Genomic DNA, 25,235 nt, shown 5'->3' with positions numbered 1-25,235 from the left:
GGAAAAAAAATCATTTTCCTACTCGCAATTTAAAGTTGTTTGTTTTACACATTTATCAAATACGTTAACCGTTCAATCAAATCGGTTATGAGAATTGAATGATAAATTTATAACTCAAAACACATAATTAATAAAATTCCCTAAAATGTAATAAAAGGTGAGTAATAGAAAAGTTTATTTATTATAGCAAATCTATTTTAAAAAGGGATTGTATTGTTGCTAGTGTGGTTGAAGTGTTGTTATCACATTTCCTTGTGCGTTTGTTACAATTGCATAACCCAATGACTACATGTTGAATTTAGACATTTAAATTTAATTAATAAAAAAAGCTTATTCTTCTATACTCCCACATAGACACTACTATACCATCCATTGATTATATCATACCTCTATATAACTTTTAGTGCAAGAGAGTGTTTGAACTATGTTTTTATCCAAACATATAAAACCTTTCTTCTTTTTCTCTTTTGTCGATAGAAGTTGCACCAACACAGATAAAAGAAACAAGAAAGCAGGTTTCAATCTCTCTTCCTTCAATCTTTGTTCAGTTCCTCGGTTTTAGAGGACAAAATCATATTCTTTCAATTTATAGTAATGAAACCTTGATTTGTTTGATAGGAGTTAGTGATTATGATGCTATTGGCCTAAACCAAGATTGAAGAAGATTTGCTAAAGAGGTTCTTGATTCAAGCAAAAGTTGATGTGTCAGTCTATGTCTCATGGTCACAAGGCCTCATCAATGGGGCATGCAAACATGGAGAAGAAATGGATATTCTCATTTGTGATCACATCTCTTGTTTCCGTTGTCCTCATCGCAACTTCTTTCAACATGGGTCTAATGACTTCACTTCGACCACCAATGAATGAGACTATCCCACATTTCGCAACAAATGATCCCAAAGTTGAAGAAGACAAGCTCCCACGTTTCGCTTACCTTGTCTCCGGGTGTAAAGGAGATCTTGAAAGCCTTTGGAGAACTCTTAGAGCATTATACCATCCAAGAAACCAATACATTGTTCACTTGGATCTTGAGTCACCCTTTGACGAGAGACTAGAGCTAGCTTCTCGCATTAATAATGATTGTATGTATGCTAAGATTGGGAATGTCTATATGATAACCAAAGCTAATCTTGTGACTTATACCGGACCAACAATGGTGGCGAATACTCTTCATGCTTGTGCCATTCTTCTTAAGAGAAGTCCTGATTGGGATTGGTTTATTAATCTCAGTGCTTCAGATTATCCCCTTGTGACTCAAGATGGTAAGATAGCTTCCATCTATCTTTCCTTTTGTTCTTGATCTTCTTCTTGTTAGTTCCACTAAACAATGTTATATGTTTTGAAGATTTTTTGTATACATTTTCAACTTTGGGCCGTAACCTCAACTTTATCGACCACACAAGTGACTTAGGTTGGAAAAAGTGAGCTCTCTCTCTCTCAGTTTCTCTAATTTTTTTATTTTTTTTTTGCATTAGCTGAAACTGATGTTTCTTGGTGTCTTATGGTGAAGTGAAAAACAGGCTATGCCATTAATGGTTGATCCTGGACTCTACATGCTAAACAAATCAGACATTCTTTGGGTTAGACCTGGTCGAAGTTTACCAACTGCGTTTAAGTTACATACTGGTTAGTTCTGTTCTTTTGACCCTAAAATTAAAAACATATTACTTGTTGCATAAGAAATAACTCTGTTTTTGTTGCAATGAAGTGAAACATATTACTTGTTGCATAAGCAACACCTCTGTTCTTGTTTTAGTGAAGTTGGAACTTTTTGTCGTTTTTTTTTACTTCTCAGGATCAGCTTGGATGGCTCTCTCGCGTTCATTCGTGGAGTATATCATTTGGGGTTGGGACAACTTACCTAGAACGTTACTCATGTACTACACAAACTTTGTTTCTTCTCCTGAAGGTTACTTCCACACAGTCATATGTAACGCCCCTGAGTTCTCCAAAACCGCGGTGAACCATGATCTTCACTACATCGCATGGGACAGACCACCGAGGCAGCATCCTCGCTTGTTGTCCTTACCAGACATTGGACCAATGATTGCGAGCGGTGCTCCCTTTGCTAGAAAGTTCAGTAGAGACGACAGTGCTTTGGATAAGATCGATAAGGAACTGCTCATGCGGACTAACCAGAATGGTTTCACTCCTGGTGGGTGGTGTGTTGGGAAGCCTGAGTGCTCGGTTGTGGAAGACGTGGCTAAGATCAGACCTGGTTTTGGGGCAGAGAGGCTCAAGGGACTTGTAGATAGGTTAGTTGCAGACGCTAAATCGGGAGAAAATCAGTGTGAATAGAGTCAAGAAATCAAAACTTGGAGAGAATCTTGCAGTTAAAGGCTATATATACACAACACAGATTAATTGTATTTTTTGGTATATATTAAAGATTACTTGTATGTCAATTGTCAAGTGACCTAGTGGTTTCATTAGGGATTACAATAAGTACACTATACAAATACAAAGATCATATATAGTTCTATACAGAATTCTATAATAGCAACAATGTTCCGTTTTTTTAGTACTTTCTCTATCCTAAAATTGTGTTTAGAAATTTTTAATATCTTGTAATTAAAAAAAAACTAAATCTAAACTTGTATATAAAACATATTTTCTAAAGTTAAAAAAAAAAGACAAAAAGACAAATCCCTAGATTCTACACACAAAAAAAGTTAAGATAAAAAATAATACAAAATTTGAAAAATCCTCAAAATACTAAATTACTTCAAACTCTAAGGCTTCAATTGATAAACGCAATTTTGGAAAACAATATGATGGTAAATTTTTCATTCCTCTAGTTTTGGAAGATTCATGTTAAATTTTTGTCAAATTATAGATTTATGGGATCCACTTTATTCTCTCATTTTCTTATGAATGAAAAAAAATGTAAAGAAGAAATTCATTCTCTATGAACACAAATTCATATATTTTTGGCTTTTTCATTTCCTCGACTATTCATTATTTTATTTATTTTTCATCCAATTCAACAGTTATCAATTGAAGCCTAAATATGTACCCTAACTCAATCGTATAGTACTAAGCCATAAACTCTTATCAATAAATTCAAATACAAAACAAAAATATTTTTTTTTTGTTTTGCGTATTATTTTGGAGTATAGAGAAATCTTATTTTTTACTTCTATATTTAGAGATGAAAATAGTAATTATATATATATATATTCCTACAAATAGAAAAATTCTATTATATAGACATACATTAGAGCAAATCCATCTTTATAATAGAATTTCTCTATTTTAAAGAAAAATATATGGATGAAAATAAAGATGGGTTGGAAATAGTCTAGGGACATTTTTAACTCCACTCTAAATTAAAGTGCTTTAATAGTGCTTTATTTTTTATTCTATAATAGAGTAAAAAATAGGTTTACTCTATATTTATTTATTTTTTGTCACTATTTTTACTTTAAAGTATACTACATCCTTTTCAAAATAATGTATATTTTAGAGTTTTCACACTTATTAAGAAAACACGTAAAACTTTGATAATAAATGTATTAGTTATCGTGTTTTACGATTTTCTATAAATTTTAACCAATCAAAATTTATTAAACACAATTAATGTTCTTGAGATTTGCAATTTGTCATTATTATTTACATTGAAAATATAAAATACAGATCATTAGAAATATTTTTTTTTAAACATAGATCATTTTGAAATGGATGGAATAATATTATTGGACGAAACTCTAATTTTATTGTAGTGTTACTCTATTTTACTATAAGTAATAGAGTAAACCATTTAAGGATTTTTAACACCGAAACCCCTCAACTAAGTTTGTTTTGGGTAAAAACCTCCAAACTAAGTATTTAACGAAATAACCCCCAAACTAATTTTATTTATTGATTTAAACCCTCTCAGGTCACAATTACCAGTACTACTAGTAAATCTTTAGTTTAGGGGTTTTTTACAATAAGTAAACATAGTTGAGGGGTTTTACCATTAAAAATAAAATAAAAATAAAAATCCAAAATATAATAACATTACTAAAAATTAGTAACTTTCATTTTCAAAATTAGCATTTTAAAAATGTTTATACAGATATATAAGTTTGATTTTTTAAGTCATCATTATATATGTATAAATTAAAAATGTAAAAACCAAAAAAATATATAAAATATCTAAAGCTTTACCTGTATAACAAATTATCTAAAAATTAAAAAAATGTAAAAGACAAGTAAATATAATAAAAAAAAATCATATCTTATCTAGTTACTTTAATTTTCAAAATTAGCATTTTTAAAAATTTCTATAAATATATGAGTCTGATTTTTTTAAAATAACATTATATATGTATAAATAAAAAATCTATAATTAAAGTTATACATATATAATGTTGATTTTTTTTAAAAAAGAAATCAGAGTCATATATTTATAGAAATTTTTAAAAATGCTAATTTTGAAAATCAAAGTTACTAGATAATATATAATTTTTGGTATATTTTCTTGTCTTTTGCATTTTTAATTTTTAGATAATTTTTATTACAGGTAAAGCTTTAGATAATTTTTTTTCCTATTTTTGGATTTTTACATTTTTTATTTATAAATGTACAGTGTTGATTTAAAAAAATCAGACTCACATATCTATATAAATTAAAAATGCTAATTTTGAAAATTATAGTTACTAATTTTAGATAATGTTATTATATTTTAGATTTTTTTTTAATGATAAAACCCCCCAACTATGTTTACTTAATGTAAAAATTCCTAAACTAAAGATTTACCAGTAGTACTGGTAATTATGACCTGAAAAGGTTTAAATCATTAAATAAAATTAGTTTGGGGGCTATTTCGTTAAATATTTAGTTTGGGGGTTTTTACCAAAAACAAATTTAGTTAAGGGGTTTTAGTGTTAAAAATCCTTGAAAATGATAGTAAACTATCGAAGATGTTTCATCTTTTGGGTTATACTTATATCTATGTGCTTCGTTTTTTGTCTTTGTTTTTGTTTTGGAACACATGTGGGTTGTATAATACATGATCGAACCTTGACATCAGTGCAACAAGAAATTAAATTTTGATTATTCTCTTGGTACTTTAAATCTTTGGTGGAGGGTTGTATTCCTCCTTGAAATCTGAAAACCGATAACTTGAGCATTTATTTCACTTCAATTATTAGCGGGAGCTACACTGACAGAAGCTATCAAATCAAACGCAAACCAAATAAAAACCGATTTAAACCGATCTCAAATCAAACAAACCCGATTTTCTAATTCTGGAAAGTCCAGTCCCAGATCTCGTGGGTCTCGACACCACGGCCCATTGAACCGGAAAAACCGGCATACATTTTCTCCAGAAGGACATTTGAGAGGTCGTATTTCGCTTCAATCAAAGGCCGGTTCGGTTTCTTCAAATGCGCCAGACCGATCGTAACCGAGATGACTTTGTAATTGTTGTTGTACTCGATCCAAGCCGTGTATTTATCTCCACTGGCCAGCTTCAAATCCTTGAACAACCAACCGTTTCTTGTCATAACCCAATAACCGGATTTAACCGAATTCACGGAATGGACCGAATTAATGTCGATTCCGACATGGTTATCGTTGATGTCGTGAAGAGACTTGTCCTGAAAAACATCGAACTCAACCGCAAAGAGATGGTTGCTTGGATTACCGTTACTGGTTCGGTTGACAAGACTGAGGTAGCCTAAACCGGAAGCGGCGTCGTTTTGGTTGCTTGGGACGACAAGGAAGGCGAGACCGTGACCAGGAATAGGGTTTGTATTGTGAGGAGTGATGGAGAAAGTGAAAGAGGTCTTGAAAGGGTAAACAGAAGAAGCGTTTTTGGGAGGCTTGAAGTTGATTGGGTTGATGAAAATGGCTCGACCATGCGAGAAAGGAATTCTGAATTGGGTCAAACCGAGAGCACCCGACCGGCTCATGTGGTCGGGGTTGGGACCATACTCTGCGTCTCCATGGAACGAGAAGAGATCAGAGCCATTAATACCGAAGTTGTTGAATTTGAATCTGTAAGCAGAAGTGGGTGAAGAGATGGAGATAGCTATGAAGAGAGTGGTGAAGCAGAGTGTTTGCATGGTCATCTTTGTTTCTTTTTGGGAAGTGAAGTCAAGAATCAAGATGATGGACTTTATAAGATAGAAGTTGTTGTAATAATGTAAGGGTGACAAGATCGAGAAATGTTCAACAAGAAAAGTAATGGAAATGGTGAGGGCATCTCCAACATAACAACATATTTGGTGTAATTTTAACAACAGATTTAATGTTTTGATGTCAAATAGTTTTTGTCATCTCCAACTATAACACAAATTCTATACCAAAAATAATATTATATACTATTTGATATTTTCAAATTTAATAAATATTTTTATTTTTATTCTTTGTAATTAATAAATAATTATTGTATTACAGTTAGATATTATTTTTGTTAAATTTTAATAGTTTTATGTTTTATAAATTTATTTACATTTATATTTTATGTATTTGTATTACAAAAATACAAAATATTAAATATCAAAAGCACATAACAAAATAATATATTTATTTTAGTAAAATTTGTATTAGTTTGTAATAAAAGTTTAATTATATTGTAAAATAAAATATGAAATTTTTATTTTAGTGTTTGATAGATTTAGTAGTATTACATAAAATTTAAGTATTCACAATTAAATCTAACTTTAAAATAATTTAAAAATAATAATTGTTCACTACTAATTAAATATAATTTAAAGAAAAATTATAATGATAATAATAATTTAGTAATTAAAATTAGTTATGTAAAAATAACTAAAAATAATAATGAGTATATTTATGTTAAAAATATGAAATAAACAATAATAACAATAATTAAACTATATTTTTAAATAAAACAAAATAAAATATATATTTTAAAGATTTAGTGTGGTGAATAGTGTTACACCAAATTTATGTAACGATATTCACATTACACCTAATTTGGTGAAATGGTGTCGATTTTGGTGTTTTTGTGTCATTGTTGGAGATAGCCCGAAAAATGAGAGGACAATGAAACTAAATAATAATGGCATTAGGTGACAAAAGTTGTTTCGAAGTACACAAGACATGTGTTCTTTTTATGCCGCAGATAGAATTTTATAAGTGATGGAGTGAGAAAAAACACATTAGTTTACAGTGAGTTGGTATGATCCACCCCACCTAATGAATCAAAGTTAAAATTATGGAGATCTTCTAATTGTCATGACTCATGTGGACATATTCTCTGCTCCTTTTGATGAACAAAAATAGAATTAAATTTTAGTTTAACTACTTTACTCTTCTTTACTTTAACTATTTTACCTTTTACTCTAAAATAAAATAATGAGTAAATATAGAGAATTGCATAAAAAGATTATTTTAAAAATAATTCCAATTTTTAATTTTATTTAAAATTAAAATATATATAATTAGATAAACTTTATTACAAAATAGAATTTATAGTATAAATTGAGTCCAGTTAAAGTTTTTTCAAAAAATAGTTTTAATGTATTACTCTATCTTTTATTTAAAGTAAAATTAAAATAAATTTTACTCTAATTTCACTCTATTTAAATTAAAGCAGAACAATAAATAAATATGAATATAACAGTATACAATTATTTTCTTTTGAATAATTGATTTTTTGCTACATTTGAGAAATTAGAAACTGGAATAGTGTCTTTGCATTGGCAGACACATAGATGTAATACAGAAGTTGTTTTTAAATTATCCACATATGACACCAATTGTTTTATTTGAATTAGGCACATACCATAAGTAAACATGAATTCGATAGTGGATTATTTGAAAAATATTTATTGAAAGATCAAATGTTTGATTACAAGAGAAAAAATTAGAAACTTATAAAACGTTTAAGAATTCAGCAAAAATAAGATAAACATGAAAGTTTTAATTAAAAAAAAATTAAAACTTTCATGTTTATCTTTAAAAAAAAACTAAAACTAAAACGTTTTTAGAAATGTTTTTATTTATTTCTTTCTTCTTTCTTTCTCTTTCTCTCTTTCTATCCCCTCCTCTGTAAACTAGGGTTTCACTTCCAACTTCGTTTTCCGGCGGCCGCCGCCTCCACCGTGCGGCCGCCGGACCTTTGGCTCTCCATCGTTTGCTCTGCTCTTCTCTCCTCTGTTATCTTCGTAAGTCTGCGGTTGAGGGAGTTGCTTCGTCTCTGTCACAGATCTGGTTACTCTGGCCTTAGATCTGAGGGTTTCGACGGTGTGGGTCGCTAGAGGACGGCTTCTTCCACCGTCGTGATGCTCTTATGTCTGAATCGGAGTCTCCTGCGTTTTTCCCGTGACCTAGCTTAGCTCTCCGAGATTTAGGCGTGTGCTGCGCCGTTTACCTTCTCGTCGGTCTTGTCTCTCCGGCATGGCGTCCGGTTGTGGGTGAGCTGCGTATGGAGGTGGAAATCTGGGATTCATCTGTATAAGATATCTCGACTTTCTCTCTTCTCTGTTTGAGGAGCCACTGTTGTGTTCTCCGGTGGTGGTTTGCGCGTGGGGTTCTCTGGTGGCTGTGGCGACGGTCCGTCATCCCGAGCTCTCCTGTGGTGTCGCGTTGGTGATTGGGTTCTACTGGTGTGCTCAAGCTTGGTCTTGGCTGTCGTGTGGCTCTTCACCCCTCAAATCAAAGTGGTGACGGCGATGTGGTCTGCTCCGTCAATGTCTCTTCTCAAATAATCTCAGCAACTTGGTCTCCGTGTATTGGCAGTGGACGTCAGCTCGTTTGTATCTTGGTGTAATAGTTAGGCACCGAACTTCGAGTTTGGCATTGGTTTTGTCTCTTCCGGAGGAGTTGTCCGTTTACCGATCCATCTTCCCTATATGGGTTGTGGTTAAATGGGTGTATACGGTCCCGGTAGAATGTAAAGGAGGCGGTAATCTCCGGCGCAAACTACTGAACGACGGCATCGTCGGTCCTCGGCTCTTCCTCGTACCGCCGGTGGTCTCTTCTATCGTGCCTGCTCTAGGTTCGTGTTCGGTTTCTTTGCTCGGTTCGCTCTGGGTTGTCGATTGGAAGCTGTAGGAACCGTTGCAATCAGGGTTTGAGGGCGCCCTTCTCTCGGTAGCTCGCGGCAACTGAACGGTCTTCTCATCTGGTCCCGGTGTATTTGGTCCGACATCGTCTCATTATTACTCTGTTTTACTGCTTGTGTTGTGTTGTTGCTCGGTCCGGTCCTGGTTGTTGCTAGTAGTGTGTTCCGGTGTTGTTGTTTTAATTCCCGCTACTCGTCATCTCTTGTAATATCTGTCGAAAACGAAAATTGGTATAATACTTTAACATTTTACCAAAAAAAAAAAAACATGAAAGTTTTAATTTTTTATCAACTTCTGTTTACTGTAAATCTCCTCTTTTTGAGATAGTTAATTTTTTATAACAGACTATTCCTTTTTTAAGTTATGTATTCTTTTGACCAATTCTACATTAATTGGGTCGAGTTCAGTTTATTTAATAGATTTTGTTTAAGGGATGTAATTCATATCGAACAAAACTTAGTTATTTGAATTATTTTTTTTTTTTTTTGTAACTGAGTTATTTGAATTATTGATAGATTCTTATTGCGTTCTTTCTTTTAAGTTCTACCGATGTGGGATTGTATTATGATACCATGATCTAACCTTAAAGTCCTTAATATCAGTACAACAAGGAGTTAAAATTTGATTTGTTTTTTTTTAAGTATTTAAAGTCTTTGGTATGTTCCAAAAACAAATGTCTTTGGTTTAAGAGCATTTCCAAATATACTTTGATTTCATTTCAAACTAGAGTTAAAAGTAAATTTCCTATATTAATATTCAATTTTTTGTTCCATGATAGAGTGAAAAAATAAGTTTACTCAATAAGTTGAGTAGTTATTTTTTATTTTTTTATCTCTCTATCTATATTATTAAAATTCAAATATTTTTCGGTACATTTTGAAAATATGAATAACAGCATATTTGAGAATTGTTTGGGAACATGTATATCAAATTAAGTATTTCATTTTATTGACATATTTATTCATTGCATTTACAATAAATTAAGCACTTCAGTTTTTTTTTATTATATATAGATTCTGTCACTTCATTTAAAATCGATTTAAATTAATTAATAATAATAGTTATGTGTTTTTTTGTGGTGAAAATAAAAACAAAAACTTAAATATATAGTATATATTATATATTTTTTTTAAATATAGTGTTACCTTATTTAGTTTAGTAAAATATAAAAATTTCGAGATTTAAATTTTCAAGAAAAAAAATCATAAAATTAATAATAATTCATAGAAAAATTAATGCAAACAAATTAAAAAATTTAGTATGTTGTTTCATTTTAAAATAAATTAACCAAAAAACAACAGATTAGTATATGAATAGTACAATTACATCAAATTGCATCAAGTTATAAATTTTAATATAATATTATGTACAACAAAAAATTATCATTAAACATCTATATTATAAATAATATATTATACTATATATGTAAATTGCAAAAATAAAATATATATTGATTTTTTTATAAAATCAGTGGTTTATAAGTTTACATTGAACACAAATTAAATCAAGCTGTAGTTTTTTCTTTAAAATATAGTATCATTAGAAAATATAGAGTTATTCTATTCTGAGGGATAAAAATAGAATGAACTAATGAATTGAAGAAGACTGTTGCATCTTGAAATCTGAAAACTTGATAACTTGAGCATTTATTCACTTCAACTATTAGCGAGAGCCATACTAACATAAGCTATCATAACATAAGCAAACCAAACGATAAGCTATTTAAAGAGTAAACCCGGTTTATTATTAATAGATTCTTATTGGGTTCGTTCTTTTAGGTTCTACCGATGTTGGTTGTATTACTTCTTGTATATATTCAAAAAGAAGTACAAATTTTGATTTTGGTATTTCAAGTCTTTGGTATTTTAAGTCTTTGGTATTAGGTAGAATGTTGTACTCCCTCCGTTCCTGAAAATAAGATTTTCTAGAGTTTTCACGTTTATTAAGACTATAATAAATATTTGTCAACTTTAGTTTACTATTTATGTTTTATACAATTTCCAATAACTATCAACCAATAAAATTTAATCAATTCAAATATTCATAATTAATGATCCTCAAAAATATACAAAAGTATCTCAAAAGTATATAAAAGTACCTTAAAAATATAGAAAATCTTTTTTTGTGGAACAAAAATAAAATCCAGAAAATCTTATTTTTAGGAAAGGAGGGAGTATTATTCTTTGAAATTTGGAAACCGACAACTTGGGCATTTATTCACTTCAATTATTAGCGGGAGACACTAACAGAAGCTATCAAAACAAGACAAAGAAACAAACCAAAGGAAAACCGATTTAAACCGATCTCACATCGAACAAACACTGTTATCTAATTCTGAAAACTCCAGTCCCAGATCTCGTGACGCTCAACACCACGGCCCATTGAACCGGTAAAACCGGCGTACATATTCTCGAGCAGCACATTAGAGAGGTCGAATTTCTCCTCGATCAATGGTCGGTTCGGTTTCTTCAAATGCGCGAGACCGATGGTAACCGAGATTACTTTTAAATTGTTGTTGTACTCGACCCAAGCCGTGTACTTATCTCCACTGCTCAGCTTCAAGTCCTTGAACAACCAACCGTTTCTTGTCATAACCCAATAACCGGATTTAACCGACTTCACCGAATCGACCGAATTAATGTCGATTCCGACATGGTTATCGTTGATGTCTTTAAAAGACTTGTCCTGAAACACGTCGAACTCAACAGCAAACAGATGGTTACTGGGATGACCGTTGCTGGTTCGGTTCACGAGACTTAGGTAGCCTAAACCGGAACCGGCATGTTGGTTACTTGGGACGACGAGGAAGGCGAGACCGTGACCAGGAGTAGGGTTTGTTCGGTGAGGCGTGATGGAGAAAGTGAAAGAGGTCTTGAAAGGGTAAACAGAAGAAGCGTTGTTGGGAGGCTTGAAGGTGATTGGGTTGATGAAAATGGCTCGACCATGAGAGAAAGGAATTTTGTCTTTGGTCAAAGAGAGAGAACCGGACCGGGTCGTGCCGTCGGTGCCGTGACCATACTCTGCGTCTCCATGGAACGAGAAGAGATCGGAGCCGTTACCGAAGTGGTTGAATTTCAATCTGTAAGCATAAGTGGTTTGAGGGGTGAAGATAGCTATGAAGAGAGTGATGACGCAGAGTGTTTGCATTGTCATCTTTGTTCTCCCTTTTCTTTTGGGGAAGTGAAGATGGTGAACTTTATAAAGATGGTGTAATAATGCGACTATGTGAGAGTGAAAATATCGAGAAGACTTTTTATTTTTCAAAATGAAAAGTAATGGTAATGGTGAAAAAGAAAGGACAGTGAAATTGAATTATAATGGCATTAGGTGACAAAAGACGATTTCGAAGTTCACAAGACAATGACTTCTTTTTATGCTGCGCATGGAACTTTATGAGTGGTAGAAAAAAGAAGGAAACAGATTAGTTTACAGTGAGTTGGTACACTCCTCCACCCCACCTCCATGTAATTATTCAAAATATTAAATTATGCTGATACATGAAAATCTTTTAATTTGTTGTCATATGATTCTTTTCTCGTTTTGGTTAACTTTAAAAGGCAACACGTTTTATTAATGCCATTTATTTTACCTTCAGTTATGGTTAGAATATCTACAATATATTACTTTATATTTATTGTAGAATAACATAATATGTCGGACGCTCAAATAATCATTTTAGTTTTTGTCAGAAAATAGCACTAAAAATAAAGTAACTAAGATATAATCTTTTTAAATTAATAATCTATAAATTAATATTTTTATAAATTAATATAATTTCATAGTTCCAAAATTTAATTTTTGGTTCAATTAATATCTCGATAAATTAATAATCTCTATAAATTAATAAAAAAATTAATTTATAAAGGTTTCACTGTAAAATAATCCTTTTTATTTTAATTTTTTTAAAATTTATTTTTTATTTTTAAAAATTTAAAACTGAATCCCCAAAATTCACCTCTTAACTCTAAACTCTAATTTTGTACTCTCCCTTTTTTATATTTAAAGTTCTAACTTTTTCACATAAAACAAGAAACTTGCACAATTCCTTTAGTATCCTCATTCATTAATAACGTAAAGAGTAGATGACTTAATTTTGTTAACTAAAAAGAATACTCCTTCCGTCCTATTTTAAGTTCCTACTAGACTTTCACCCGCCCGACCGGGCGGGTATTTATTTTATGTTTTTACCTTTTTATTTATGTTAGATTATGTATTTGTAATACTTAAATACAAATTTAAATTGATAATTAATCTTTACATTTATAATAAAAACTAAAATTAAAATTATATGTTTAATAAATATTATGATACAAAATTTTAAGTTTCCAAAAAAAAAATATAGGAGTGGGTCATTTTTTTCCAATTCAAAATCTTAGCATCCCTTAAAATAAATAAAATAAATTTATAAACACATAAAATATATAAACATATTTGGAAATATGATTTATATTAAAATAAATTTATTAAAGAAAATTAATCTTGCGTTGTTGTTGTTTATTTCTATAGCTTGATCCGTGACTGTATAAAAAAATTCAGCATAAATATTTCTTTTCACTTTAATTGTTTTTGTACTAATAGTATAATATATATATATATATATATATATATATATATATATTTGATATATATTTGTAAATTAAAATGTATTACATAATTTTTGATATAACATTTTAAAACATAGCAATTTTATTTATTACTTTGAATAATTATACTTTGTGATTTTAGTTGTCTATTATATCACAATGCATCATATAAACGAATCTAATATTTCTAACTAATTGTACTTATATTGTGAAAGAATTATACTAATAATTTATGAATAAAATCTATATTACTAAAGTGAAATTTATTTTCCTACAGAATTTTCGAAAAAGGGTTTTAAACGATTTGGAAAAATAGATTCTTAAATCATTATCTTGAGAAAATAATAAAAACAATAAAAACAAATATGAAAATGATAATGATAACTTGGGCCGGATGATTTTCAAAATTATGACTTTGGCCATAGATGATTTATAAATGGTTTATTAGACTAACATTATGATATGTGCACCTATTATCATTTTGGCCATAATAAAATACGTACATGAATATTAGGAGCAATGCAAAATAAGGAATACCTATGTTTTAGGAAAGTCGTTTTTAAAAAAATTATTGTTCTCAAATCTTTTTTAATTTAAAATCTGATTTAGGAAATCATTTAATAAATTAGGAAAAAACATAAATTGCTTAAATATAGGATTATTAAATACTTCAGTGGCATAGACTTGTAAATAAGTAGTAAATCTTATGGTTAATCCATATGTGTACTTCTGTTTTAATAAAGTAGATTTTAAGTGGTGTTTTAAGATTTTTATTTTGTCCCATTTTAAGTGATGTTCTCAATAATCTAGGTAGAATTTAATATGATTTGAATTTTATGATCAATTATAAAATACTGTACTTTTTTATTATTGGTTAAACTAGTTTTATTTAATGTATTTTTATGTTACCAAGATAAACTACATAAAATATGTGTTTTCTTAATTTATGTGGAATAATCTAAAACATCACTAAAAATGGAACATACGGAGTAATATAAAGGATAAATAAAATCATTATTGATATATCTTACCTAGTTTTTTGGAAAACGTCATATGTATCAAAACAAAAGTTCTAAAATGTCATCTAAATCCGAACAAAGTATTAGTTAATCCGGGGGTATAAGTAGAGGTGGGCTTTCGGGTATCCGTCCGGGTTTGGGTCGGATATTTTAGATTTTCAGGTATTTTGGTATAGGAGTATAGAATCCGTTCGGGTATTTCTGTATTTCGGATCCGGTTCGGATATTTTTAGTTCGCATACAATTATTTCGGGCTGGGTTCCGATATTTAGGTTTTGAAAGAAAAAAAATTAAAAATTCACTTTTAAATTTCTTGTATTTAAAATTTTAGTTTTTAATTAACTGATTTTTTATTTTTTAATAGATTGAATGATTAATATATATGGATATAATATTTCTAAAATAAATAGACATTAATTTAGCTATTTGTATAAAAAAATCTGGATGTAAATTTTGTAACTTGTCCAAGATGCTGAACAACAAATTTTGATTTTGGAAAAACACCATCATTATGGGAATGTACATGCGGTAGAAAAATGACGCCAATCTATTGAGATATGGTATGCTACAAGTGAATATTTGCGACAGAAAATGAATCCTAATTTTAAGATGACGGACCCTTTCAATCCAGTCCATATGATATTTTTTCGGGAGATAGAGAAAATGCATTTCGAGTACATCAATTAGTAGATATGAAAGGATTAATGTAGGATCTCCAAAGTCAAATGATTGATTTACCTATTCAAAATAATTTACGCGAAAAAATATCTTTAACAGAATATATTATTTTTTGTTATGGAGTCCGTAAAAAAGTTGTAGATACTGCGGTTCGCACATCAGATGCTAGATATCTTACGCGTTGACTTGTTGAAGTAGTTACATGAAATTTTAACTATTCAAAAATTTTAAATTATTCAGATACATGAAATTTTCTTTAGAAAAAAAGATACATGAATATCTTCTAATTTGTTGTCATAGGGACATTCTTTTCTCATTTTAGTTAACTTTAAAAGGCAACACGTTTTATTAATGTGCATATATTCGACCTTTAGTTTTGGTTAGAATATCTACAACATACTCTTTCCATTTAAAAATAGGTGTCACTTTGACACTTTTTAAGAAGATTAAAAATTTGTATAATTAACTATATATCTCTATTTAATATATGATTAATTAAAATATAATAATTTTAATATAAACTATTAGTTATTCAAAAGGTAAAATTTTGATTTAATGTACAAAATTACATTGGATTGTAGAGTGATACTTATTTTAAAACAAAATAAAATGCATGAAGTGACATTTATTATGAATCAGAAGGAATATCACTTTATTTTTATTTTAAAATAACAAAATTAAATTAAATTAAATTAAATTTTACACTAATTTGTCTTCATCTTCTCTATTAAAAGAGAAGTACAGATTTTATCTAACATTTAAAAGTCACATTGGATCATATCCTAGAAATCACAACTGATATTTATCTATTTGCATAATAATATCATAACAATAATTGTTATTGTAATTTATTATTTTCTTTCCCTAACAACTAATTAAAAGTATCAAAATTTTAATTTTGTTTCTCCTTTAAATGGGCCAATTGTTAACAAATTTTAATATATTTCTTATAAAATATACTATATTATGCTATATACATATATATAATTCTCCATTAGTGGTAATTTCATTAATAATGTTTTCTATATTTCTATGTTTTGTAAAAAAAATCGATAAAATAACATTTATAAAAGAATGTCAATAAATAATCTATGTTTGTAAACAGCGACTGTGTCGGGAAAATATTCAGATTTGAAGGGATTTTTGACAAAGCCCAAATCTGAACTGCCGGTGGGCACTCAAAAAACACATGGTTTATTGATTCCTCCGGTTCCCCACATCTGTCACAAACGGTATCCCCTTTCAAACCTCTTCCCATTAGATTCTTCTTAACCGATATACATCCCGAGACTAATTGCCATAAGAAATGTTTCATTTTTGGTGGGCACCTTATCTTCCAGCAGTGAGCCTTCAAAGAATTCACCGAAGGGCCATACTCCTGAATGATTTGACCTCTGTCCGGATAAACCCGCTCCACTTGATATCCTGATTTAACTGTGTACTTCCCATTCAATGTAAAATGCCAACCATCCCGATCATTTTGCCCAGATCGGCTCAGTGGCAAACTTTCGATAAGTTTTGCATCCAGTGGGTCCACCAGTGTCCTTATAGCCTGCAGATTCCAGGTTCTAGATGTTGCATCAATAAGAGCATCCACCGTGAGATCTGGATAAAGAGTATGATTGTTTTTATTTGCTGGTCTCGGGCGGGTGGATGGGAGCCAAGGGTCGTTCCATACAGAGATAGATGATCATGTTCCCACCCTTTTGATTAGTCCTTTGCTAACCAGAGATCTAGCAGAGATAATACTACGCCATCCATAGGACGCCGAGTATGATCTAATTGGTTCCAAAGGCGATGCATTCCTAAAATACCTCCCCTTGAAAACTCGAGAAAACAAAGAAGTTGGTTTCTCGATTAAACGCCATAGTTGTTTCCCCAACATAGCCGTATTAAAGTCCGAGAAATCCTTGAATCCCAATCCTCCATCCTCTTTGGGTTTACACACTTTGTCCCATGATTGCCAGTGCATTCCCCTCGTATTGCCCGATGGACTCCACCAAAATTGAGCAACTGCACTTGTTAGTTTCTTGATAATCGTTTTCGGAATACGAAAGCAGGACATTATGTGATCCCACCAGGATGGAATGACCATCATTTTGCGTGGATCTTATGGTACATATGGAAAGCACGAAATAATAAAGTGTTTAGTAATTTGGATATTGATCCTTTAGAGACCCTTAAACTGGCAGAGAAGGAGGCATTATTATGGGACGAGGCACAAGCGAGTGTGACTCAGGAGTTAGACAGTACTAGCCTGTCAGATCCAGTGATACCCAATATACCCGGACGATGGTGCTTTACGGATGGCTCATGGAAAGAACATGACCAATTTTCAGGCCAAGGATGGTATAGCACACTGGAAGGTTTTGATGGACTTATGGGAGCAAGGAATACAAGAGCGGCTAGTTCGGCCCTACACTCAGAAATAGAGTCCCTTATTTGGGCAATGGAATGTATGCGGAATCTAAGGCAGTTTTCAGTTACGTTTGCAACGGATTGTTCTCAGTTGGTGAAGATGGTTTCGGAACCAGAAGAGTGGCCAGCCTTTGCAAGTTACCTAGAGGATATCTTCGTCCTGAAGAGAAGTTTCAACAGTTCAGAGCTCGTTCATATACCACGAACAGAAAATAACAAGGCGGACAGTCTAGCACGCAGTGTAAGGAAGCAACCGTCTTTTGTCGTTCATATGGATGCAGAGCTACCAGTTTGGATAACAGAGTCTATATGAGTCTGTTTGTTGCTGTCAAAAAAAAAAAAAGAATGTCAATAAGATAACCCAATATAATGTGATTAAAATGAAAATCCAAAAACTAATATAAATTTGTATTTTAGATATATTTTATTGTGGTCATTTAGATAATCATACAAGTTAATAAATTGTATTAATAAATTTAATAGAATAGATGATCCGTTTAAAAAAAGGATGTGGCTATCTATTATATATCAAAACAAAGATACAAAATGAACACACTCTAACATATAGAAACACGTACAAAATAGTTTTACGACATATCCAAAACAGAAGAAATTATAAATGGTATATTGTTGAAAAAAAATAACACCCGCCCAGTCGGGCGGGTTAGAATCTAGTTTTTACTTTAACATAGAGTAATAACTCTAGCCACTCTACTTTTTAAAAGTATTTTTTACTATTTTATATCAGATTTTGAATAGAATATGATTTGAAAAAGATATTATTCAAAAAAATTTGAAATATTATAAACAAAATCGGATCTACACTAAATTTAACCAGGTTTAATTATTAGAGTATCATTATTGATGTTGCTCACCAAATCTCTTAATAATTAAAAACAAATTAGGAAAAGGGAGAAACCTAAGAAATAGAGCGGATGAAAGAGTTATTTCGGGAATTCTTTTTTGTTACTTAAAAAGTGGTTAAATTATATATATATATGTTTGAAATTTGGTAACTTATATTATTATTTTATGATGAAATATGTTAAGAAAGTATTTAAATTTATAATAGTTAATTAAAGTTTCTCGGAAAACAGACTCATGTCAAAGTTTTAAAACATGATTTTCTCAAGTTCTTTTTTTAAGTAACTAACTAGAAGTTGATCCGCGCCTCTGCGCATGTGTTTTATTTTAACTTGTGTTGAATGTAAACTCGAAAATTGCTGGTTTTATAAAACATTTCATGTACATTTTTCATTTTTGTAATTTACATATAGATTAAAATATATTATTTTATAATATAGATGTTTGGTAATAATTTTTTATTTTTATATAATATTATATTTTTTTTATAATTTGAAGCAGTTTGATGTACTTGTACTATTCATATATTAACTTGTTTCTTCTTTGTTTCTCGATTTGAAGCATAGAAATTCATTCAACGATTCAAATATTCATTCATCAACTTTCGTATGGCTATTAATTCACGAAAGATTCATATTTCTTGACGGCAGTCTACCAGCACCCGATTCAGCCTACTATGAAGATTGGACAGCAAATCCTTTTTATTGACAAATGGTTTTGATTGATCTCATGATAGATTAGCTTTTACTTAGCTTCGATGAATATTTTTATTTAGTTTTGATTTCATGTTTACAGTAACCACTTTTATTACCACCACTTTTAATGAAGGTTTAGATTTGATATGAATTTTTAAGAGAAAATCCTTTTTATTGACAAATGGTTTTGATTGATCTCATGATAGATTAGCTTTTACTTAGCTTCGATGGATATTTTTTATTTAGTTTTGATTTCATGTTTACACTAACCACTTTTACCACCATTTTTAATGAAGGGTTTAGATTTGATATGAATTTTTAAGAGAAAATCCTTTTTATTGACAAATGGTTTTGATTGATCTCATGATAGATTAGCTTTTACTTAGCTTCGATGGATATTTTTATTTAGTTTCAGTTAAGGGTTTTTGATGCTAGGTGATTTGTGCTTTAGTATATAAGAGATAAGACAACCAATTACTTGAATAATTTAGGATATATAAAGCTATAATTTTTTTTTAATTCGGAAAAAGTTATTTTGGGAAAGTAATCTTGATGAATTTTTTTCTTCTTATTATATAAAGTTTGGTTCTTCAAAGTTAATAATTAAAATGATTGTGAATTGTGTCAATAAATATTTTAGAATCTGACATTTGTCAAAAAATGATATAACTATCTTTTCTTTAGAATTTAAAAGAGATTTTAAAAAGGAAAGTATTCATTACAAAAATAGTATTTTAAAGTTCTCTTTAGGATTTTAGAAAATTAAAATTACAATTATCTTTAGGATTTTATAAAAGAAAAATTTCTATAACATAATCTTTCACAATTATATACTGTTAAAAATATTTGATTTGTAGTTTTCAATTTCTTAAAAAAAAATTCCTAAACAAACAATAATTGTAAAGTGCTATTTGAAAGTACTTTTTTTACAAAAAATTATAAAGATAAATGTTAACTTTTAAGAGAAAATATTAAAGAAAAACGAATTATAAAATACTACAAGTACAATAAATTATTTAATAAAAATCATGAAGATAAAATAACTATAAAACTAAATAATATTCTTTTTAAAATACTAAACCAAAATAAAAATTTAAAACTGAAAAAAATTAAAAATACTCTTATTATTTTCTGATAAATAACTAACTTTCATTTTTCAGTAGATAATTGTATTTATAAAATTATAACAAGAACTGTAAATATTTCACATCTATATTAAATAATTTTATTTATTCATTATTTTTAAATATATATTTCCATAATAAATTTTTAAATAAAAATATTAATTGTTTTGGCATTGGTTTAGCATTGTTAATATATTAAAACACATTAAAGTTTATAATAAATATATTAATTTATGATTAATTGTTTTAATAATGATCCGACATATTCCAAGGGCGCAAAACACAATGGCGGACAAGCTTGTTCATGGGGCAAGGAGTTCACCTTCAGCTATGTTATATGTCGATTCGATACCTCTGGTTTGGCTTACTGAACCGGTGGAATCACGTTAGAATAATTTATTGTTGACAAAAAAATGTTTTAATAATGATCACTAATTTATAATTTAATAAACTGAATTATATTTTGAGAAGAGCAAGTGGGGTGACCAAACCACCTTTGCTGCCATCTCACAAAGCCAGGCTTCGAACCCTGCAACTGTCTTATTAAGAGGAACTACAAGGCTATTGTGTCCAAGATGAAAATAAAAAAGTATTATTTTTAATTTTTTTTTACAGTTTACCACATTTTAAAAAACTTTTGTTTTAAATAAATTCTTTTTAAAAATATTTATGAGAATATTAAATCAGGGAAATACACTGAACTGCAAATCCAAAGTATGCACTGAATGTTATCCGCAGATCGAAGGGGATCAGTGAGATTTGGCGACACATTCACCAAACTATTTATTGATTTCGTAAAATCCAGAAACGAATTGAGAACAAACAAAGCAGCATTCCTTCAGAAAGGTAATCTCTTTTTTCTTTTTCTTTTCTCGATTCCCTAAGGTATCTCTTGGATTAGGGCTAGATTCCGATTTTGTGGGCTCAATGATTTGATGGGTACTTTCAATTGAATCGAAATGTCATTAAAGTTTGTCCCTTTACCGTTGCAAATGCAAGTCTTTGTCGATCCCTGCTTTTGGTAATAACAAAGTTTGTTCCTTTATAAATGTTTCTTTTTGCAGTTTTGTGAGACAAAAAAGGAAGTTTGGTTCTTTTCGATATGAGAGTTCTTCTTCTATCTAAAGGGTTTAAGAGATAATGAGTCTCTATCTTCTTCTTCTTCAACAATGCTCACTTCAAATTCTAAAGAGAAGGAGAGATCTCTGTCCTTGTTATGTTGCTGGTACTTAGGACGTAGACGGTTCGCAATGCTGCTCCTTCTCAGCCTTGCTTTTGTTGTCTTTATCTTGGGTTCCTACACTATCAACAAAGGTTAGTAATATTTAATTCTTCAATCAATTGGGGTGGTTTTGAATCATTTTAGATATTGGAGTCTGTCTGAATCATGGTTAATGTTTTTGCATTGTGATAACAACAGAGAGTAATAATAGTCCAATCATTCACCAGAGTATTGAGACCATGGATTTTGTTAGCAACCAAACACCGTTGAGTAGAGAGTTGAGTTCTTTCTATATTGAAAGTGGAAGCAGTGATGTAGACATCATCCATCCTCCTCCATCACTCCCTTCTCACCACCATCCTTGCGATAGTTTTTCATTTCCTCCTCCTCCTCCACCTGGACTCAGAAGGCCTGGACCACGCCGTAAATCTCTCTCTTTGTTTTAGTTTCTGCTATGCTTCTACTGCATAAACTTGCATTTACCATTTTGGGCTTGTTATTATGTACAGCGTGTCCTGTATGCTACCTATCTCCAGAAGAGGCCTTAGCTCATATGCCAAAGCATCCATTTGAATCTCCTGAGCTCAAGAATTTGACATATGTCCATGAAGAGAGTCCTGTAAAACGTGAAGAAGAAGGTCAAGGAGGCTCTGAGTTTGGAGGTTATCCTTCTCTACAAGATAGGACTAACTCCTTTGACATTAAAGAGTCCATGACATTGCATTGCGGGTAAGCTTCCTTTGCTTAACTCTGTGTTCTTCTCCAGCCATCAGAGTTTTTCTTTTCTGATTACTATTTTTTTTCTTTCCTGCAGGTTTGTCAAAGGAACAAAACCGGGTCGTCAAACCGGTTTTGACATCGATGAAGATATCCTTCCTGAGCTGAACCAGTTCCATGATGTGATTGTTGCTTCAGCTATATTTGGTAAAACAAATTTTTGTTTGGTGCATTAGTATTTGGGTTAAGTCTGTGCTTTCTGTTTGGGTTCGGGTATTTCGGTTTTTAGTTCCAGAAATATAAGAACCGTTCAAGTATTTACAAAATATGGTTCGGCTAGCAAAGTTGGAACCAGCTAATATCCACACAAAAATTCTGGTTCAATTCGATTTTAGTTCGGTTAGGGTAATTTTGGATAATATAAGTAAAAAAAAAAAATTGGGTATTTTACTTTAAATATCGGGTTATTCGGATTGTTTGGATAGAAGGGTTATTCGGATTGTTTGGATAGAAGCATCGGATAATTAAGATAGTTTTTTAGTTTTTTCGAATAAAATATATTTGGGTAATTGAATTTTTAGTATCAATCTTTTTGCTTTTTTTTTTAAATCAGGAAAGTATGACATAATTCAAGAACCGGTGAACATCAGTGAGGTGGCAAGGAAGAACATCCCTTTCTACATGTTTGTTGACGAAGAAACACATTCATATCTCAAGAACACTTCAAGTTACTCAGATGATAACAAGAGAGTGGGATTATGGAGGATCATAGTCGTGCATAACGTCCCTTACACCGATGCAAGGCGTAACGGAAAGGTTAAAAGAAAGATTTGAAAATAGATAAAGCCAAAGATTTGAATGTTTTCCTTGTGTAACACGTTAATGCATTTTTTTTTTACAGATTCCGAAGCTTCTATTGCATAGATTATTCCCAAATGTTAGGTACTCTATATGGCTTGATGCGAAGCTCCAGCTTGTTGTAGATCCATACCAAATACTCGAAAGGTAAAAAAAAGATTAACTTCTCTGTTAAGGCCAGAAGCAGCTATAAGCTTTTATCTGTCTACTCTCAGGTTCTTGTGGAGAACGAACTCTAGTATCGCAATCTCGAGACACTACAGACGTTTTGATGTGTTTGTGGAGGCTGAGGCGAACAAAGCCGCGAGAAAATACGACAATGCATCGATTGATTACCAAGTAGAGTTCTACAAGAGGGAAGGCTTGACGCCTTATAATGATGCTAAGCTTCCTATAACAAGTGGTAATGGTTTTAATAAAGCCTAGATTCTTGTGTCTTTTGAGCTCAGTTGAGTGTTTTTTTGTAGATGTTCCTGAAGGTTGTACAATCATAAGAGAACACATACCGATCACAAACCTCTTCACGTGTGTTTGGTTTAACGAAGTAGACCGGTTTACCTCAAGAGATCAGTTAAGTTTTGCGATTGCTAGAGACAAGATAAGAGAGAAGGTGGATTGGAGTATTAATATGTTCTTGGACTGTGAAAGACGAAACTTTGTAAAACAGGTAAAAAGACACAACTCAAAAGAGTTTGGTTTGTTTGGTCTGAAAAAGTGAGACTTAGCGTGTTTCTTGATTGATAACAGGTTTATCATAGAGACGTTTTGATGAGCATGAAACCTCCTCGAGCTTCTTCTTCTTCTAGGGTTCTTCCTGAGCCACTGACTTTGCCACGTGGTAAAGCAGTCGGTGGTAGAGCCACTACAGGGAAGAAGATTCCGGGACAACGTGGAAAGAGGCGTCACCGGAAAGTTTCAGCTGGTGGAAGAAACATGAGATAACAGAGATATTTCCACTTTATTTTGTAAGATTTATTTATTTTAATGCAATTTTTTGTTATTATTTTGGGAATTAATGTGGAAGTATAGTTTGAAATTTTGCAGTCTTAACTAAATTAACTGACAAGTTCTTTAAGTTAGTTGAAGTAGTTTTATGTTCCCCACTTCCTCTTATAGATAGAATAACCATTGAACCAAAATTAAGACCGATACAAATTTAAACCGAAACTAAACCGGTCGATAATCATTTCTTTGTTGTTGTTGATGTCGGCTATGGATATAGGATATTAACGTCGGAGTGGGGCCATTGTAGTACAGATGGGGTCTTTTCCACTTGGCATTAATCAACTTTAATTTTTGTAACCGATAAGTCTTCAATGCGGCATTTATGCAATATTTTACCTGCTTTACTTTATATAATTAATTAATTATCCTCAACTATGTCTAAAAAATACGTTTTGTATACCTTTTTGTTTTATTATAACCAATATTTTAACAAAGAGAGAAAAATAATTCAGATTCATATAAAGAAGCAAAAGGCAGATTCCGCTAGATATTTTGTGGTTTTCCCATTGGTGCAATAATGTTATTGCACAAAAATATCTTTCAGTAAAAGAAAATATATTACAAAAAGTCGAAGTCCAGAATCTACATCAATAATCTCTTTGGATAATTAACAGAAGAAATGGTTTAAAAATATTTTAAGGAAATATGTTTTGAAATATTTAATTATTTTATCAATTAATAATACCGTGTAAAAAATAATGAAGCATTAAATTACTATTTGTTAAAGTTACTGAAACTTATTAATTATAAGGAGCAAATAGTTGGTACTCCCTACGTTTCATATTATATGTCGTTCTAACCTTATGCACACAGATTAAGAAAACATTTAATTTTACATATTTCCAAAATAAAAATACTATTACCAATACATATAATCATATATCAACCAATAGAAAAATAGAAAAGAGAATATTGTCAATAAATTTTGCATTGAAAACCGAAAACGACACTTATTTTGAAACAAAAAATTTCCTCTAGAACGACATATAATTTGAAACGGAGGGAGTATTTAATAAATTCTAGTTTGAT

The 25,235-nt window shown here is 30.8% G+C and overlaps 4 protein-coding genes across 4 annotated transcripts; 2 read left to right on the top strand and 2 right to left on the bottom strand.

The window, feature by feature from the left end:
* The first annotated feature begins 424 nt into the window (after positions 1-424).
* On the top strand, positions 425-2,298 carry LOC108858807 (beta-glucuronosyltransferase GlcAT14B). Its single transcript, XM_018632677.2, is given in 6 exon segments — positions 425-472; positions 474-515; positions 710-1,262; positions 1,346-1,421; positions 1,511-1,626; positions 1,796-2,298. Coding segments are annotated over 6 exon segments (1,338 nt in total).
* Positions 2,299-5,099: 2,801 nt separating this feature from the next.
* LOC108853930 (lectin-like protein At1g53070) lies at positions 5,100-6,147 on the bottom strand. Its single transcript, XM_018627413.2, has one exon. It carries the CDS (start codon positions 6,057-6,059, stop codon positions 5,229-5,231), a length of 831 nt encoding a protein of 276 aa, XP_018482915.2. The 5' UTR covers positions 6,060-6,147; the 3' UTR covers positions 5,100-5,228.
* Positions 6,148-11,175: 5,028 nt separating this feature from the next.
* On the bottom strand, positions 11,176-12,283 carry LOC108857549 (lectin-like protein At1g53070). Its single transcript, XM_018631576.2, has one exon. The coding sequence runs from the start codon at positions 12,174-12,176 to the stop codon at positions 11,352-11,354; it is 825 nt and encodes a 274-aa protein (XP_018487078.2). The 5' UTR covers positions 12,177-12,283; the 3' UTR covers positions 11,176-11,351.
* An 8,809-nt stretch (positions 12,284-21,092) lies between these two features.
* On the top strand, positions 21,093-24,299 carry LOC108841535 (probable hexosyltransferase MUCI70). Its single transcript, XM_018614295.2, has 10 exons — positions 21,093-21,250; positions 21,469-21,718; positions 21,825-22,049; positions 22,136-22,355; positions 22,441-22,550; positions 22,957-23,159; positions 23,245-23,348; positions 23,417-23,604; positions 23,669-23,868; positions 23,949-24,299. The coding sequence occupies exons 2-10, from the start codon at positions 21,574-21,576 to the stop codon at positions 24,141-24,143; spliced, it is 1,590 nt and encodes a 529-aa protein (XP_018469797.1). The 5' UTR covers positions 21,093-21,250; positions 21,469-21,573; the 3' UTR covers positions 24,144-24,299.
* The last annotated feature ends 936 nt before the right edge of the window (positions 24,300-25,235 follow it).

The sequence above is a fragment of the Raphanus sativus genome, chromosome 1, assembly GCF_000801105.2.
Source record: "Raphanus sativus cultivar WK10039 chromosome 1, ASM80110v3, whole genome shotgun sequence".
Classification (NCBI taxonomy): domain Eukaryota; kingdom Viridiplantae; phylum Streptophyta; class Magnoliopsida; order Brassicales; family Brassicaceae; genus Raphanus; species Raphanus sativus.
The sequence above is the reverse complement of the archived record's forward strand: the minus strand, read 5'-3'. Positions and strand labels throughout refer to the sequence as shown.

Coding starts and splice junctions, on each gene's coding strand:
- LOC108841535 (XM_018614295.2), top strand. CDS start 21,574: ATGCTCACTTCAAATTCTAAAGAGAAGGAGAGATCTCTGTCCTTGTTA. Junction 21,719..21,824: donor TTCCTACACTATCAACAAAG/GTTAGTAATATT, acceptor TGATAACAACAG/AGAGTAATAATAGTCCAATC. Junction 22,050..22,135: donor CAGAAGGCCTGGACCACGCC/GTAAATCTCTCT, acceptor TATTATGTACAG/CGTGTCCTGTATGCTACCTA.
- LOC108857549 (XM_018631576.2), bottom strand. CDS start 12,176: ATGACAATGCAAACACTCTGCGTCATCACTCTCTTCATAGCTATCTTC.
- LOC108853930 (XM_018627413.2), bottom strand. CDS start 6,059: ATGACCATGCAAACACTCTGCTTCACCACTCTCTTCATAGCTATCTCC.